Source organism: Danio rerio, chromosome 17, assembly GCF_049306965.1.
Source record: "Danio rerio strain Tuebingen ecotype United States chromosome 17, GRCz12tu, whole genome shotgun sequence".
Taxonomy (NCBI): domain Eukaryota; kingdom Metazoa; phylum Chordata; class Actinopteri; order Cypriniformes; family Danionidae; genus Danio; species Danio rerio.
The window spans coordinates 14,271,164-14,289,611 of NC_133192.1; the positions used below are offsets into that span (position 1 = coordinate 14,271,164).

The window sequence follows — 18,448 nt, forward strand, 5'->3', positions numbered from 1 at the left end:
ACCATATAATAAGTACATGTAAATAATTAATATTCCTCAATTTAAATGAATAGCTGCTTGTAACAAGGACACATTAAAATAAAAAGCGTAACAAAATTATTTTGTAAGTAAATTAAATTAAGGCTGTTATGTACGCACTATTATGTCTTTCTTTTCTTTTTCATTACTTTAAAACCTGTTTTAACACATTTGAATCTGTTTTTTAATCATTTAATTCTCTGTTGTATGTATGGTCTTGTTTCTTTTATTCTTGTTTATGTAAAGCACTTTGAATTACCATTGTCTATGAAATGTGCTATGCAAGTAAACTTGCCTTGCCTTGTTACATGTAACAAGTTACTCCAAACACTGTACTATAAATATGTCATCTCTATCAACAACCAATCAAAAACAAATGTTTAGGTTCATGCATCTTAAAACCTGTTTCAATTGTAGTGGATGCAAATGATTTACCATGGAGATCTTCTTTGGCTTTAATTTCATCTGCAAGTTTGGCGAACACTCTGTTCTTGTCCTCCTCCAAGGACTTCAAGTCTGCACTCATCTGTGACAAACAGGAAGACTACATTATTTACTGCATAATATATGTTAGGGCTGTGTTTAAAAACCCAGTGTTCTGCTTTGCAAGGTCAGCAATGCCAAAGGTTAACTGGATTTAAATCAAACAGGATGTGAGTAAAAATACCTTGGCCGCTTCTATAAGTTTCTGTACTTTTTGCTTCTGATGGAAATCTGTAAGCACAAAAACAACTGATACTTCAATATCCGACTTTAGATTAAAAAATAAAAAACACCATTCCAATATGAACAACATTTTTAACCTGAACTGTCTCCATTCGCAGCACCAGCTATATTAGTGCTGCCGTCGATGCTGGTCTCGTCCTCTGAATCCCAATCTCGCATCTTCAAAAGGCACTCTGTGAGCGACTGGAATAAAAAATATGATAAACAGATTATTAGAAATGAAGTTTCAGCAAGTCAAGCATTAGACTGTATGTGACGGAATTACATATAGCCACAGCAGAATGAACCGGCAACTTATCCAGCATATGTTTTACGCAGCGGATGCCCTTCCAGCTGCAACCCATCACTGGGAAACAACCATACACTCTCATTCACACACATACACCATGGACAATGTAGCTTACCCAATTCACCTATAGTGCATGTCTCTGGACTTGTGGGGTAAACCGGAGCATCCGGAGAAAACCCACACAAACACGAGGAGAACATGAAAACTCCACAAAGAAATGTCTACTCCCAGTTGCCAGTGACCTTCTTTCTATGAGGCGACAGCGCTACTCAATGTGCCACCGCGCCACCCATTTTACAAACACTACTCTATAATACTTTCATTCAGGAAAACTGCTTTAAATTGAGTTAAAGTGTTAATAACTGTTACTAAAAAGTAAAGTGTTACACTATTACTAAAAATTTTAGTTTTAAATATGCAATGTCTTTGATGAAAATTTCAAACTGTATCAGGGTTTCCACAAACATATGGAGCACCACAATGGCTGTCAACGTTGATAACATTTTCATCTATTCATTTACCAGACGTTTTTCATCCAAATTGACTTACAAATGAGAATAAAAGAAGCACCTGGAATCTCCAGAAAGCTTTTAGTTTATCTTCTACAGGTGGTTTATCAAACCCACACAAAGTTTTCCCAGAAATGTTTTCTGGTTCACATGGCGAGGAAAGAGTGTCTTACAGGTGGTTTGTGAAATCCACTCACCTGTGTGAAGCACACTCAGAATTGTACAATGTTTTCCCAGAAATATAGAATGCTTAAAAGAAGGTCTCTGGTGCATATGGAGAGAAAATGAGTATCTTCTACAGGTGGTTTGTCAAACATGGAGTGTGCTTCACACAGTTGAGTGTATTGCACCATGTTTTTTCCAGATATATGGATTTTTTTATAAGGTGTCTGGTGCACATGGGAAAAAAAGAGTGTCTCCTACAGGTGGTTTGTCAAACCCACTCACTTGCATGAAGCACACTCAGAATCGTTCAAGATTTTCCCAGAATTATGAAATGTTTATAAGAATCTGTCTGATACATTTAGAGAGGAAATGAGTGTCTCCTACTGGTGGTTTGTCAAACCCACTCACCTGTGTGAAGCACACTCAGATTTGTATAATGTTTTCCCAGAAATATGCAATGTTTATAAGAAGCTGTCTTGTCATTTGGAGAGGGAACGAATGTCTCCTACAGGTGGTTTGTCAAACCCACTCACTTGCATGAAGCACACTTGGTACTGCACAATGTTTGCCCAGATAAATAATGAATTTCATCATAATATTACAAAATGTTTTTGATAAAAAAATCGGCCTATTAGAATGATTTTCTAAAGGATCATGCTTTTACCTTAATGCGATCATCTTTATTAGCACAGTCCTCCATCATGCCAGCATGAGATCTTTCACACATTTTCATCTCCTCCTCCAGCTCACTGAGACGTTCGCCCCAGCCCTCCGCCTCCTGCATTAACTGTGTGCATAACAGACACATATGCACGCACAGTACATTTTCATTGCATTACAACTATTTTTAATAAAGAAATCATCTGATACATTCATCCTCTCTAAACTTCCCACTAACACAAATTTCACCTGTTCTTTACTCTCAAGCAGCATTGTATGCTCTTCTTTTGCTGCCAGCAGGTTTTTCTGTAGTCTCTCTGTGTTGATCTCATGGATCTTCAGTGTTGTGTTGTCCTACAGATGAGCAGGTAACAGCAGAGAATCACAGATTGCATGAATATTGTGTTTTAAGGGGAATATGACTGTAATATGCACTATATACATAGCTAATAATACCTGTTCTAACTGTGACTTTCGCTCTTTAGCTTCCTCCTCTAAATTCCTTAAAATCTGCTCAAGTTCGGCAAGCTGTAAAACAGATTTAGCAGCCGTCAAGACAGATTCAGACAACAGTAACATAGCAGGAACTAAGCATTAAAACCAATTCACAAATGGTGATGACTGTAATAAATATATGTGGTCAAGGATAAAAAAACATAAATACAATATAACTGTAATTCAGCTTTTCGGAGCTCAAAAAGGGCAATTATTTAACACTGTTACACTAAAATCTCATTCAGAAAAAGAGTTTTATAAAAACAGTTTTAGAAATAGTTTGTAAACTTGTCAAGCAAATTTAGTACAAGAATTCTTGCATTTTTGCTTTCGTTGAATATATAAAATACCTTTTGTAAATGTAATTTGATGCACACAACAAAATGGGACATCCTGACCCACATGTAAAGTGAGATCTGGAAGTGTTTGTGAATGCTCATCACCTGATCCTCTTGCTGTTTTCTTGCTTTGTTTTGCTGAGACAGCTCTTCTTGTAGCCTTTCGATTTCCTTTTTCATTTGAGCATTTGATTGTTCAAGTTTCTGGGATGCCACCTAGATGCAATGTGAGTTGATAAGCAAGATATGTTTTTTGAAACATCAGTGAAACATTTTCAGACAGCAAAAACAAAAGGACAGTTTCTAACGTGTAACATTCATTGTTATGATAAGCTGTGAAATGGTTTGATTAATTCAATAGCAGATGTAATATTGTAATGAAGCCTAAACAGTTTCACTAAATAAAACATCTGAATGTATTTTAGATATTTACATACTGAATATAACAAGGATCTATTATGGTAACTGAAAAGCAACTAAACAGGTATCATTATTAACTACAATTAATTGAAAGTGCAAAAGTAAATAACAATCCATCAAATACATAATGACAGTCTTTACCTCTAAAGTGTCCTTTTCTGCAGCTCGTGCTGACATGCCATTGTTCTGCAGTGTGGACTCTAGTTTATCAAACTGTTAAGAAAGATGAACAGCTTCATACAGAGGAACTGATTTAGAAAGGTGCATTTTATTGTATACAAAAATTACAATAGTTGTTTGGAGCTTATAATAGGGTATATGCAGAAGAATGCAGAAGCAATTTTGGGTTAAGCGCTTATGGTGAACTGTATGCAGTTACGAAATCGGTCTGATTTCTTTAAAAATCCACGATCTTCACTGCATGATTGATATACAATATAAAATGGGTCTCAAATTGTAAAAAAAAGCACTGCATTAAATTACATTTTCCTACTTCATGTCTTTAAAATATGAACATTTATTTTACTCTGGTATATTCAATGGTATATTCAATTTTCATGTCGTTTTACGCTTGAACAACTAAATGAATGCTGAGATCTATTTAACTGATTATATTTTAATTACACTACAACATCAATGCTGTAAAAGGAACCGTATAAAAATTGAAAAAGTCACATTAAGCGCTCAGAAACACCAGTTGTGTATATATCCTATTTGGTATTTCTCACCTTCTGTTTAACCTCACTGAATGTCTCCAGCACTTTACACTTTTCGTCAAGAAGTTCAGCCATTTTATGTGCCATTTGCTTCTCTTTACCTGTAAATAAACAAGCAGTCAGGATAAGCTGAGAGTTGACCAGTTAAAACAGATAATGAGGGTAGGTTAAAAGCAAAATCTTATCAGATGAAGAGCTAGAAAAACACTCACTTGCATATAATCGACTTTTGATCTGCAGAACAAAACAGAAAAAGATCATGATTAATTTTTGGTGACAGAACTATGGAAAAAATTAAGAGACCACTTAAAAATCATTGATTTGCATGTATGATTTACAGTTAAATTTCACAGATTAGAGCCTTTTGTGCTAAAAACAATGCGATATTTCAGATGTTTATATACATTTATAGACTACACCATGCAAATGTTTTAAATTTAAAAGAGTTTAGACATCAATATTTACTTGAATCCCACTGGCATTCAATGACATCCAATGAAATCATTTGTTATTCTGACAAATTGTCATTTTCTTAATGACAATATTTAATTTTAAATTTTGGAAGAAACATTATTAGACATTTATAGAATTAAACAAACATTAACAATTTACCCAAACAACATTTTCCCTAATAAATTAAATAAATGTATATGATACAAATAATACATAAATGTAAATATCTACATGATGCGATTTTTATGTATAGTTTTGTATTTATGTATGTGTATCACATAAACAGAATAAATATATATAATCACTTTTATTTTGAACGCAATAATTTGCAAAAATCACATTAATCTTTGTCCAGCGCTAGTAAATTGTAATTTTAGTTTTATTCTGTAAGCTACTGATTACATTTACTCCAAATTTCAAATAAACGTTGCCATTTAGAACCTTTTCTGACAAAAAATTAAAATAAAACTTCAGATAGACTACACAATAGCAATGTTAAGAAATCATTATTTGTTGGAATACTGCTGATATTCAATAACAACAAATTAAATCATGTCATATTCTGAAAAGAAAAAGTGCTCTAATTGACAATCTTTTTATTTCAATTTCAAATAAAAAATTTTAAATAATAAAAATATTTTCAGACATTAACTTTTTTTCTCAAATATTAACATTTTATCTAATAAATCAAGTAAACCCAAAGATTTGTTTACACACCTCCCATAGCTTTATATTATTTAAATTAATGTGCAGAAATATGTGACTTACAGACTGAATGAACCTGCAGGTGAACAGTAGCAGTATGGATAAACCTAAAAATCCAGTGAAAAACACAGCTTCCCATGGCAGTCCATACAAGTCAGGACCAGGCCGAATGTCATCAGGAAGTGAAGACACAACCTAAAACACAGAAGTTAAACAGTTATATGGGTTCTCAAATAAAAAGGAAGTATAAATAATACATGTAAAGCTTTAACATGTCTTTTAAACCCCTTATTATTGGTACACTCTTACAAATTAAACAACACTTTAAACAGATATATTGTAATGTGATTATTTTTTAGTGAGTTCACATGAACTTGTACTCATTTGCAAGTTTAAACAAACACATATAATGGCTTTTCCATAAAATAGTCATTTGATAATAATACAAAATAATGAGTTTACTTATAATCATTGTAATATTAAAGCTTCTAACGCATACTCTTTTATGATATTTGATCATTTCAGACATCCTTTTGTCACACTGACCCACAAAAACTGACCAAAACAAACAAGAAGATACAACACAATATACTTCCAACTTGCCAGACCATTATAAACAGTTAAACAAAGCTAATACCAAGGACAGCTTGATTTTTGTACCTATAAAATCCGTAAAATCAATCACGTTAGGAATATGGTCAACATGTAACAGATGGAGCAATGCTAACAAGCTATATGCCTTTCTATAAAACCGTTCACACATCTAAAAGCCAACATTTATCCAGCAAATAGTACACTCGAGTACATGATGCGTACTATGACAGCTTACTTAAAAAAATAAACATGACACCTGCTGACAGTTGCCACACACACACACACACACACACACACACTCAAGCGGTTTCATCACACACACACTGGCACCTACATCTTTGATTTTCTCCACCGCGAGTGTGTAGTAAATATTCGCCGCTCCTTTCATGTCAGTCGCTTCCGTCACAACCGACTCGGCTTTAATTTCGTCTGCCATGATTATATTTAAACTGAGTTATTTTGTATTTTGTAATCTGATCATTTATCTGTTGTCATGCCATGGTGCCGGATGCTACTCTACTCTGACTGCTAGTGCGCACTGCGCTGAGCGGAAGAGCTCACTGTTCTGTTTTAGGGGGGTTCGTTACGTATTGTATCTAGTGCTTAGAAAATTCAAAAAGGAAAACAGTTAGGTTTGTTTTTATGTGCTTTAAATTATAAGAATACACACTTTGTTCAGATAAACAGTACTGTTTTTTCTTTAAGAAAAAATTAAAAGTAAAAGTAAAATTCGCAATGAAATAACATCCCCACAACGATTACGGTTTCTTCCACACGTCACCAATTGCTGAATGCCACAACGTTCCGGTAGTTTTAAAGTGACAGACGTCAAGGTGATCACGCATGAATATTTGCCATGAGCTGATTATGAAAACATCTGTAGTTACCTAAATGTGCGTAAGTATGTTTCATTAGTGGGAGTGACAGTTAAATATATGTATTCAAACAAGGTCAGTAATCCAGAGACCGGTTGAGCAGCCCAGCTCATCTGAAAATTAGATTACTTTTATGTTTGTATTATTAGCTCTCTATATAATACTCATTTAAAGGGTTTAATAGGATATTTAGTTATAGAAACAATAAATACTTAATAATAAATAACTTGGCTTGAGTGCAAAATCTGATATCATTTGGAGACATGTCAAGACTAAAATAGACTGTAATATTAGTCGTCGGCATGTTTTTTACAAACAGGATACAAATTATGACAAGAAACTCTTTCAAAAGTTATATTTTAAACACATTGCATCTTAAGAAAATGGTTAATTTTCATTAACAGGATTTTATGCTCACATTTTGTTCTGTTTTCTTTATAATCCATGTCAATCATCAATCATTTAACTGATTCTGTCGACGTTGACATAAAATAAACATTTTAATTAAAAAGCCAGTAATGAGGAAACATGGATTGGCCAAACCGCAATTTTAATAGGTGGATAAAGACATTTAAAGTGTTAAAAATTAGCCATGTTACATTATATTTTCATGAGCAGTTTTGGGTAATATAAAATGTGTGTATATATATATATATATATATATATATATATATATATATATATATATATATATATATATATATATAAAATAAATGTTAAAAAAGTTACTAATTGTGTGGCTTTTTAAGGGTGTAATGTGATGGTTTGCGTTATGTTATTTGTGTGTGTTTTTAAGAGTAAAATTAAGCTTAGGCTTGTATTATTCATTCATTTTCTTTTCGGCTTAGTCCCATTATTAATCTAGGCTCACCACAGCGGAATAAACCCTCAATTTATCCAGCATATGTTTTACGCAGCGGATGCCCTTCCAGCCACAACCCATCACTGGGAAACACACACACTTTGGTCAATTTTAGCCTACCCAATTCACCTGTACCACATGTCTTTGGACTTGTGGGGGGAAACCGGAGCACCTGGAGGAAACCCATGCAAACATGGGTAAAACATGCTCCACACAGAAATACCAACCGACCCAGCCGAGGCTCAACCAGCGACCTTCTTGCTGTGAGGCGAACGTGCTACCCGCTGCGCCACCGCATCGCCCGGGTTTGTATTGAACTACTTTAAAAAGTAACTTTACCCAGTACTTTTTATGACTGCCTAAATTAAGATAACAAGATTGTGCTCGTTATATTTTAAAACAGTTGTGGGACACCAAATCATTCCATGGCTGTTAAATATACCAGTTGTTTTACAGTAAGAGGCTACTTTTAAACACAAATTTTTCAAAGAGACTTACCTTGACCACTATTGATGCAATTTCATAAATTGTGTCTTCAACAAAAACTGCCATGTGATAGAAATACCCTTCCCCTGTGAAAGAGAACAAAAACATTTAAGTTTGACCACGTTAGTGGGGTAGAAAATGTCACCTGTTCTTTTAAATAGCAAATTATCTTAAAATTGATTACCATTTTGCGATTCAACGAGCTCCTCAGAGAACAGGACATGGTTTTGGGCAGTAGTTTTCTTGATATCAGAAGATGTCCAATCCTCCTCTTTTCTTATTTGCTCAGACTGAACATCCTTCACAATAGCTCTACTTGATGAAATCTCCTTCTTCTGAGAAACTGGCTCATTTTGAGGACTGCTCAAGTCATTAATATCAGACATTTCTGCAATAACTGGATTATTTTCAACCTCTTTTGAAGAAATTACCGTGTCCTTATTCACATCTAGACATGCCTCATGAAAACATTCATCTTTGCTGATCCCTGCGAGGAAGGAGAGGGAACATTAGGTCCACAGAAAATTTGACTTGACCACTTATACATTACAGTCACCCGTAAGAATAAAATAACAAAACAGGATTGTGAAAAACCAGGATTTCCCATTAATCAAATATGCAAACGTTTTTTCGCCATGCAAAAAATTCATCAAAATTAATAGATCCAATTACGTTACACTCTTAAAAATAAAGGTTCCAAAGGTGGGGTTTAGCAGTGATGCCAAAGAGGAACCACTTTTGGTTCCCCAAAGATCCTTTTAATGACATTTCTTAAATATTTATTTCTCCTGATATCAAGGACATTTTTAAAATCTAAAAGAAAATCCTCTATGAAGAAACTTTAGTGTCATGGAAAGGTTCCATGGATGGCAAAAGTTCCTTGTGGAACCATAGATGCCAATAAAGAACCTTTATTTGTAAAAGTGCTTGCTTTTATTTTCGTAAATGTTCAGTACGAATCATCTGTACCTTGTCTTTCTACATTGATATCTGCTATCGCAGCTGAATATGTCTTTTTTAGAGTAGATAAAAGGGTAAGCAGCTTTTGTAGAGCAGGATATTCTTTATTATTATCATTATCCTCGCCAGGTCTGTTATCTTGCTGAATAAGCCCCAGTTTTGTGTTCATCTTCATATAATACTCCAACAGCTGTTCAAAGTCACTGAGTTCCTCAAGATCATTGTTATCTGGACCCGTATGGGTGTTTTCCATTTTGGAATCGAGCCATGATAACTTGTGGTCTCCAAATAAATCCGACAGATCTTGAATGTTCTGCTCGCTCAGATGAAAATGTAAGTTTTTATATACTTTAAAGTTTTCCGGAGAATGACTGAAAGTCTTTTTGTGTTGAGGTCTTCCAAGCTGCTCTTCCTGTTCATCTTGTGAATGCACTGCCATGTCAGCATCATTACTTTGAACATGTATGACACCTGTGTCTCTTTTCTCCCGTTTTCTGACATATTCTGATTTGGTTTGATGATTGTCATCATTTGCAGTTTCCTCTTTATGCTCTACAGTCTGATTTTGATCAAGTGTGATATAATTAGTACTGTCATCCAGAACTGGCTCTTCCTTTGAGAAGAAATGACTTGTTAAATTTGGTTCTGTGGATGCTTTATGTCCATTTGAGTCCGTGTTAAAAATGTTACCATTGTCTGTCTTTTCCGGAATGTCAAGATCATGACCGTCATTCTTTGAGACCCCAAATCCTTCTGATGTGTTTGTTGTGTATCCATTTTTGTTGTGTGTGTCCTCCTTAATCTCTTTAGTTTCAAATTCAATTTCTGTGGGTTCAGAAACTGTCTTTGGTTCCTCTTGTTCTTCATGAATTTTAACCTTATCTGTATATTTTCTTTCTGAATCAGTGTCCTTACTTATACCTGCTTTCTCCACAGATCCATCATGCGATTCCATGGTATTATTGATTTCATCATTAGTGGTGTTTGGGGCTGAATTTGGCTCAAGATGAATTTGATCTCTTCCTTCATCAAGTGAATTTATTTCTGTGCTCAATTCATCTTCATTGCTTATATCCAGTGGTTCTGAATCTGGTAACTTTTCTTCATCAAATGTGATGTCTTTTGATAATGCCTCAACAAATTGTACTTCTTTTCTGTCCATAACTACATTATCATTTCTATTTATAGCTAAATTATAATTTCTGTCCATATCTAACCCATTAGTGCTGTCCATAACTAGCCCATCATTTTTGTTTGTAAGTGATTCATCTTTTATGCCCATAACTAACCCATTATTTATGTCCATAACTAATTCATCTTTTTTGTCCATAACCGATTTATCTGTGTCTAACCCATCAAATCTGTCCATAACTAACCCATTATTTTTGTCCATAACTGATTCATAATTTCTGTCTGTCTCTATCCCATCATTCCTGTCCATAACTAACCTATCATTTTTGTTCGTAACTGATTCATAATTTCTGTCTGTCTCTAATCCATCATTTATGTCCATAACTAACCCATCATTTTTGTCCATAAGTGATTCATTTATGTCCATAACTAACCCATCATTTCTGTCCAACCCATCATTATTGTCCACAACTAACCCATCATTTCTGTCCAACCCATCATTATTGTCCACAACTAACCCATCATTTCTGTCCAACCCATCATTATTGTCCACAACTAACCCATCATTTCTGTCCAACCCATCATTATTGTCCACAACTAACCCATCATTTCTGTCCGTAACAAACCCATCATTTTGGTCCTTAATCGATTCATCATTTCTGCCTGTGTCTAATCCATCTTTTATGTCCATAACTAACCCATCATTTTTGTCCAACCTATCATTTCTGTCTGTAACTAACCCATCCTTATTGTCCACAACTAACCCATCATTTCTGTCCGTAACTAACCCATCATTTTGGTCCTTAACCGATTCATCATTTCCTCCTGTGTCTAATCCATCATTTATGTCCATAACTAACCCATCATTTTTGTCCAACCCATCATAACTGTCTGTAACTAACCCATTCTTATTGTCCACAACTAACCCATCATTTCTGTCCGTAACTAACCCATCATTTTGGTCCTTAACCGATTCATCATTTCCTCCTGTGTCTAATCCATCATTTATGTCCATAACTAACCCATCATTTTTGTCCATAACTAACTCATCATTTCTGTCCAACCCATCATTTCTGTCTGTAACTAACCCATCTTTATTGTCCACAACTAACCTATCATTTCTGTCCATAACTAACCCATCATTAACTAATTCATCTGTTCGGTCCATAACTAACCCATCATTTCTGTCCATAACTAACCCATCATTAACTAATTCATCTGTTCTGTCCATAACTAACCCATCATTTCTGTTCATAACTAACCGATCATTAACTAATACATCTGTTCTGTCCATAACTAACCCATCATTTCTGTCCATAGTTAACCCATCATGTTCTGTTGCATCTTTGTCATTTAATTGTTTTTCATTATCATAATTTAATAAAACATCAGACACAGTCAGTTCTGAAATCTCATCTGCTTTTACATCTTCACTAATAATGACCATCTCCGTTTGAGAGTCGCTGTATGAATAGGAAACATTTAATTCTTGGGATTTCTGATCATGTATCTCTACCTGCAATTGTTTTGATGTATCAGCAGAAGTGATGCGTTCTGTATTAAATTGATCATAATCATTTTCTTGCTGTTTTGTAGTGTCTACATTTTCTTGATCAGATAGATTTGGTGTCAGTTTGCTTTGTGAAATATCATCAACTGAATCGGTTAAGTAGTTTTCACTTTGAATAACTCCACTAATTGAATTATCTGCCAATTCAACTTCATTTTCATTCTGAATGTTAATGTCTGGTGAAGAGTCATTCAGTTCTCTAATATCATCAGATGAAACGCTGTCTTTTAAAATCATTGTTTCATCAGATGTGTGAGTTTCACTGATTAAATCAGCCTCTGAGATTGATTCTAGCTTGTCAGCATCAGACATTTTATCCTCCATCACATTCAGTTGCTCAAAAAAGTCCTTACCTAAAATGACTTCTTTTGCTGACTTTTCCTCATCCTTTTGCATATCTCTCATATCTTTCTCCACTTCCAAAACATCGGCGCTATTTTCACTTTTATCTTCAGACTTCTTTTCCAGGATTCGTAAATGTGTGAATGTTTCTTCAGTCTTATTAGATTTTTCATCGAGCTGTTCAGTGCTATCAGATTCAGCTGTATCTTTTAAAAAAGCCACTGTTTCTTCAGACAGAAGCTGATTTTCACCAAGCACATCGCTGTCTGTTGTTTTTAAGTTTTGTTCATTAACATCAGTCACTGTTTCTTCTTCTTGATCCTTCCTAGTGTTTTCTTCCTTACCTATATTTACATCCTTTGCTGTATTTTCCTCATTATTTTCAATATCTTGCTTCACATCTATCACATCGGCATTGTATTCATTTTTAACTTCATTTAAATTATCTGCAGACTTACTTTCAAGGATTTTGGAATTTGCGCTTTCTTCTGAAGCATTAGATCTTTCTTTTATTTGTTCAGTGCTATCAGTATCAATGCTATCTTTTAAATGAGCCATTGTTTTGTCAGGAGTTTCACCTAGTATATCTTTTGGGTTTTGGTCTTCCTCATTAACATCACTCAACATTTCTTCTTCTTGATCCTTGTTAGTGTTTCGTTTCTCATTATAATCATCCTTACTTATATTTACAGCCTCATTATTTTGCACATCTTGCTTCACGTCTTCTACTAAAACATCAGCATTGAAAGTAAATGTGCTTTCCTCACTTGCATTGGACTTTCCATCTAGTTGTTGCGTGCTATCAGATTCAGTAACAGCCATAGTTTTGGTTTTATCAGACACCATCTGAGTTTCATTAAACATGTCAGTGTCTGTTGCGACTGAGTCCTGCTCATTAACATCAGTTATCATTTCTTTTTCTTCTCTATCCTCATTACTTTGTTCCTCATCAAAATCTCCCTTACCTGGATCTTCACTTTTTCCTGTCTGTTCCTCATCTGTCTTTACTACCACGTCTTCCTGAAACGGAAGCTTCATAACTGATGCCAAGCCACTGACTGAAAATATGGACTGTGAACTTGGTTCGGACTCTTTGGTTTCAATGTTCTTAATATCTGTAGCAAATTCTGGTTTTTTTTCCTCAGGTAAGATCTCATCATCATTCTCATCATGTTTAGTTTGCTCTTCTCCATAAAGATTTGTAATTTGGTTGTAGATACCACCATACCACCCCGTTTGTTCTTCTACTTTTTCACTTTCATCCTCATCTGGGTCGTTTTCCATGCTCTGATTGGGGTTAATTAAGCTCTGGTCCTCCATGTTTGGGTTTTCTTCTGCTTTCTGTGCTTCGGTTTCAGCTGAATTGTCTTCACCGAAGCCCAAGGCATCTCTACCCATGCTCATCCAGGAGTTGGTTTGCTTATCATCAGTTGGAGTATCAATATTTTCCTGAGCATCCGTCTTGAGATCCTGGTTACCGAATCCGAAAGCATTTGTCAATTCACCGCTGAGCCAACCAAATGCTCCAGAGTTTTCCTTCTCCTCAGCGTGGCGCTCCTCAATGTCCATCACTATTTTTCTGCTTTTGAAGGATTCTTCGCTGCTTTCATCCTGTGGTTCAGCATTGCTTTGTTCATTCCTGCCAAACCATCCACTAACAGCAGAGCCTATCCACGAAGACCCACCTTTTTCTGTCGTCTCGGGGCTGTTTTGATTGGAAACGTCTTGAGGAGAAATCTGGATGGGTTCAGTCTCTTCTGTATCATCGTTAGGGGTATCGTAGACTTCGTTGATATTGTTTTCTTGTGTTTCTTGTGTCAAATCTTCTGTATCATCAAATTCAGTGCTGGGCTCAATTACTACACCATTTTCATCAAAGCACATGAAGTCAAATTCCTGAGGAGAGAATTTATGCACTGATTAATATTCATGTTCTTAAAAGACACGAATCGACATGTAAGAATTGATTCTGTCTGATATTGTTTAGCTTATAGACAGAAGCTATATGAGTCAGTAAATTCTGTACAATGTAAAACGTGAAGTTTCTACCCCAAAAAAAAAAATGATTAATTGGATTTGGAAGTGGTTGTAAACTCTTTAAATGGCCTAAACGAAATAAGTTGAACATTACTAAATTCATTTGTTTAAATTGTTTGCAGCTACTTAACTTAAAATATTTTGTAAATCCAATTAATCTTTTTTTCAGTTTAATTTATTCATTAATTTTCCTTCAGCTTAGTCCCCCCCTAAATGTGGGGTTGCCACAGTGGAATCAACCGCCAGCTATTCTGGCATATGTTTTTTTTATGCAGCGGATGCCTTTCCAGCTGCAAGGCACTACTGGGTAAAACCCATACACATTTGCATTCACTACGGCCAATTTAATTAATCTATTTCACCAATAAAATCCTCTATAAAGGATTTGCTCTATAATAGCGTCTTTGGACTGTGGGGGAAACCAAAGCACAAACACGGGGAGAACATGCAAACTCCACACAGAATGGCCAACTGACCTAGCCGGCCGGGACTTAAACCAATGACCATCTTGCTTTGATGCGACAGTGCTAACCATTGAGCCACCGTGCCACCCTTTTCAGTGTAATATGTTAGCTATTTTTCAGCTTTATGACGTATGTCTGAATGAAATGGTTAATTTTAATGAAAAAAAGTAGGGTGGGTACTTGCTTCAGTCCATCAATTGTTGATTGGATGCATGCAACTCTGAATGAAAGCTTTAGATTGCAATAAAATGGTGGAGTTAAATGTGATATTTGTAAAAAATGTTGTTTTTAGCTGAACTGGTGGCTGATAAATAAACTGCAGCCAGTGATTAATCTTTTGCCAGCATCTTGAACATTATAAGCATTTATTTATTCAACGTTGTAGAAAAGAGTTTTTTGGCAAAAAATAAATGGGTATAGGTCCTTTACATAAAATATAAAAATCTGTCTACCGGGCTTTCATGTACACACTGTAAATGCTTACACAATGCAAATGAGTTACTTTAAACTCACTGGAAAAAGAAATGATCTCTGGGCAGGAAGTGTAGGTACTTTTTGTTATTTTGACACGTAACTACTATTTTTAATTTATTCAGCTCATATGCTGTAAAATATGCTGGATTCCATTCCTTCATTTTGTCCCAACACAAATCGATTAGGTTAACGTAATTGTTTTTGCAAATGTAAGTGTATTGAACATAAAATAATTAAGTAATCCAAAGAAAACTAAAGAAAAAAGATTCAGCTCATTTAAGTAAGTAGTTTGACCAAGCATCACAAATCTTTTCTTGAGTGCAAGAAACCTAAGACCTTCAGGAAATTGGAAAATATGTTGATTTTTAAGATGCAGGCATGTGCACACATAGGGCTCAGCCTGTGCAGTGCACAAGCCCTTTTTAGTCTTGGATAGAAAATGCCCTTCCAAAATGTTCAAAAGTGCAACAACACCGCTGTTCAGTACGCACGCGACAACAACCCCCACCCCCCCACTCCTCAAAAAATTTATCCGGCACATGCCCTTTGGACAGTCTCTGCATGGGCCTGTTAAGATGCATTAAAAGCCATTGGCAATTAAAAAGCAAATAAACCTAAAGATTCTCACATATTATTTACTCAACCTACATTGGTTTCAAACCTGTTTGAGTTGTTCTCTTCTGTTGAACACAAAGGAAGATATTTTAAAACAATGTTGAAAACTTTCACAATGTTTTTCCTCTGCCATGGAAGTCAATGGCTACTGGTTTTCAACATTCATCAAAATATATTATTTTGTGTTCAACAGTAAAAAGAAACTCATAAAGGTTTGGAGTTACTTGGGGGTGAGTAAATTTAACATATATTTAAATTTTGTTTGGGTGAACTATCCTTTTGAGCTGACAAAATTGCTTGAAAAAATCCTGCATGCATGACCATGAAAGAAGTCTGTCATTTCAATGGACAATAATGACATTTACAAATTATATATATATATATATATATATATATATATATATATATATATATAGTTGAAGTCAGAATTATTAGCCCCCCTGTATTATCAGCAGCTTTAAAATGATTGCTGTGACTTAATATGGAGCTTGATTTTATTAAATATCTCATGAAGTGTTAGGTTACAAGACAAAATACATATATATATTTTCAATAGTTTGTACATTACCTGGGTCGGCACCTGGATTTCCTTTTTCTCATCAATAAATAGCTGATCAACTTTTATAGCGTCTTTTGGAAACAATCCGAACAGCTTCTCTGTCTGCAAAATGTAAAACATTATTATGCTTGTTCAAGCTACTTATTTAAAATGAACTAAATCAACACAATTCTTCAGAATTTTGTTGGGACAACTTAATTGTTTTATGTTCAATCCACTTAAATTTGTAAAAACAAGTAAGTTAACTTAATCGATTTGTGTTGGGACAACATGAAGGAATGTAATCTAGCATATTTTACAGCATATGAACTGAATAAATTAAAAATAGTAGTAACGTGTCAAAATAACAAAAAGAACTCACACTTCCTGCCCAAAGATCATTTCTTTTTCCAGTGAGTTTGTAGTAAACGGTAATTATATCTCCTTTTTTAAAGTTTAGAAAGCGGCAGTCTTTAGTAACATGATCTCTCTGTGCCTGCACACGACTTATCATTCCTGAAAAAAGAAAAAATTGGACAAAAAGTCAAAGATAAGAAAGCATGTCAACAACTTGCACATGAGTATGACTTTGTACGAAGCCATACACTCCAAAACAGGTAAACACACATCACAACACTGTAATCTTTCTTTTACAGAGTATAAAAAAGATCTTACTTTCACATTCTGGATCTCCACAGAATTTGTAGTCTGAAATCAAAGCCAAACCTTGGTGTAAAAATCCGAAGAACATTTGAAACAGAATGAATGAATGTACAGCTGCCATGTTTGGATTCATCTGGCAAATCCTCAGTAGATCAGTTCCTTTGTGTACATTTTTTTTGTACAAATCCAGCAGTCAGAGGGAAAGAGGAGCTAAATCCCAGCTGAATGTCATTCTCTCTGTCTTGTCGGTGAATGAGCTAGTCCATGGAGATCACAGTCTGACAGGCTGAGATTGGATTAGAGGTTACTGTCAGTAAATCATTAACATCGCCACACACGCCACATCACAAACCCTCACTGAACCAAAGCCACTTCCAATCTGATTTCACAATGTTAGACTATTCAATTCAAGTGTGTTTGTATAGCACTTTTAACAATTATTGCTGTTTCAAAGCAGATTTATAAAAGACGCACATTATTGTATTACAATCAGAAACATAAAAGGTAAGGTTATTACATTGTAAAACCTCAAAAGTTAAGGTAACTCAAACCAGTTTAGAAAACCGATTGCCACAAACCATTTGAGCTAAAAAAAAAAAAAAAAAACTAATCTATATGAGTACTATGAACTTAATCCATTTGAATAAACGAAGCAATTTGAGCACAGTAAAATCCAATAAATGAAGAGAACTCAAACCAACTGAGTACTGTAAAACCCAATAAGTTAAGGCAACTCAAACCGTTTGAGGAAACCAATTGTCACAAACCATTTGAGTTAAAAAACAAATCTATATGAGTACTGTCAACTTAATCCATTTAAGTTGAAGTAATGAGGTATTTAATTAACCCATTACCTTCAACACTGAGTTCAAAATTCTTCAAATGAGTAGAATTAACTTTCAATACATTTTGGTTAACTACACTCATTCATTTGATAAAGTTGACTGTTGAGTGTTACAGTGTAGTTCAATAACCTTATTAGTTACTAATAACTTTAACTAAATAACTAACTAATATCTTCTTTCTCTCTCCTTTTCTACATTTTATCTTAATGCAATTTAATGATTAATTTTGTTAAAATGAATTCACAACTGAAAATAATAAACTATTTTTTAAATAAATCTTTACCTGATTTGACTGCTGCACTGCTTTATGATTAAGGATGGGGGACAAATTTGTGTAGATGTAATAATTATAGTTAAAATTTTATTTGTTGTACCCTCAGCATACAAAATATGATAGAAAATGATGATATATAGGTTTAATTTATACTTATAGGCATTTTGTCACCTTAGAATTATAAGGTTCTCTCTGCGTTCTGAATAATTTTGAGATATTGAGAT

The 18,448-nt window shown here is 34.6% G+C and overlaps 1 protein-coding gene across 9 annotated transcripts in view; it reads right to left on the reverse strand.

Annotated features, from left to right (window-relative positions):
- The window catches only part of mia2 (MIA SH3 domain ER export factor 2), a 38,908-nt gene extending 21,549 nt beyond the window's left edge, over positions 1 to 17,359 (reverse strand). For 2 of the 9 annotated variants that reach the window (NM_001423208.1, XM_021467321.3), the window contains exons 1-17: positions 17,118 to 17,359; positions 16,825 to 16,958; positions 16,473 to 16,565; positions 9,281 to 14,210; positions 8,496 to 8,798; positions 8,324 to 8,397; positions 5,558 to 5,689; positions 4,549 to 4,570; positions 4,349 to 4,437; positions 3,762 to 3,833; positions 3,306 to 3,416; positions 2,824 to 2,895; positions 2,617 to 2,721; positions 2,372 to 2,494; positions 822 to 927; positions 686 to 732; positions 454 to 544 (exon numbers count right to left, since the gene is read on the reverse strand). In NM_001423208.1, the coding sequence (NP_001410137.1) occupies positions 454 to 544; positions 686 to 732; positions 822 to 927; positions 2,372 to 2,494; positions 2,617 to 2,721; positions 2,824 to 2,895; positions 3,306 to 3,416; positions 3,762 to 3,833; positions 4,349 to 4,437; positions 4,549 to 4,570; positions 5,558 to 5,689; positions 8,324 to 8,397; positions 8,496 to 8,798; positions 9,281 to 14,210; positions 16,473 to 16,565; positions 16,825 to 16,958; positions 17,118 to 17,226 (6,613 nt within the window). In that variant the 5' untranslated portion in view covers positions 17,227 to 17,359. Of the gene's footprint in view, positions 1 to 453; positions 545 to 685; positions 733 to 821; positions 928 to 2,371; positions 2,495 to 2,616; positions 2,722 to 2,823; positions 2,896 to 3,305; positions 3,417 to 3,761; positions 3,834 to 4,348; positions 4,438 to 4,548; positions 4,571 to 5,557; positions 5,690 to 6,422; positions 6,624 to 8,323; positions 8,398 to 8,495; positions 8,799 to 9,280; positions 14,211 to 16,472; positions 16,566 to 16,824; positions 16,959 to 17,117 lie in introns of those variants that run through there. The other 7 variants (XM_073927041.1, XM_021467326.3, XM_073927040.1 and 4 more) reach the window with 4 other exon arrangements.
- Positions 17,360 to 18,448: the final 1,089 nt, after the last annotated feature.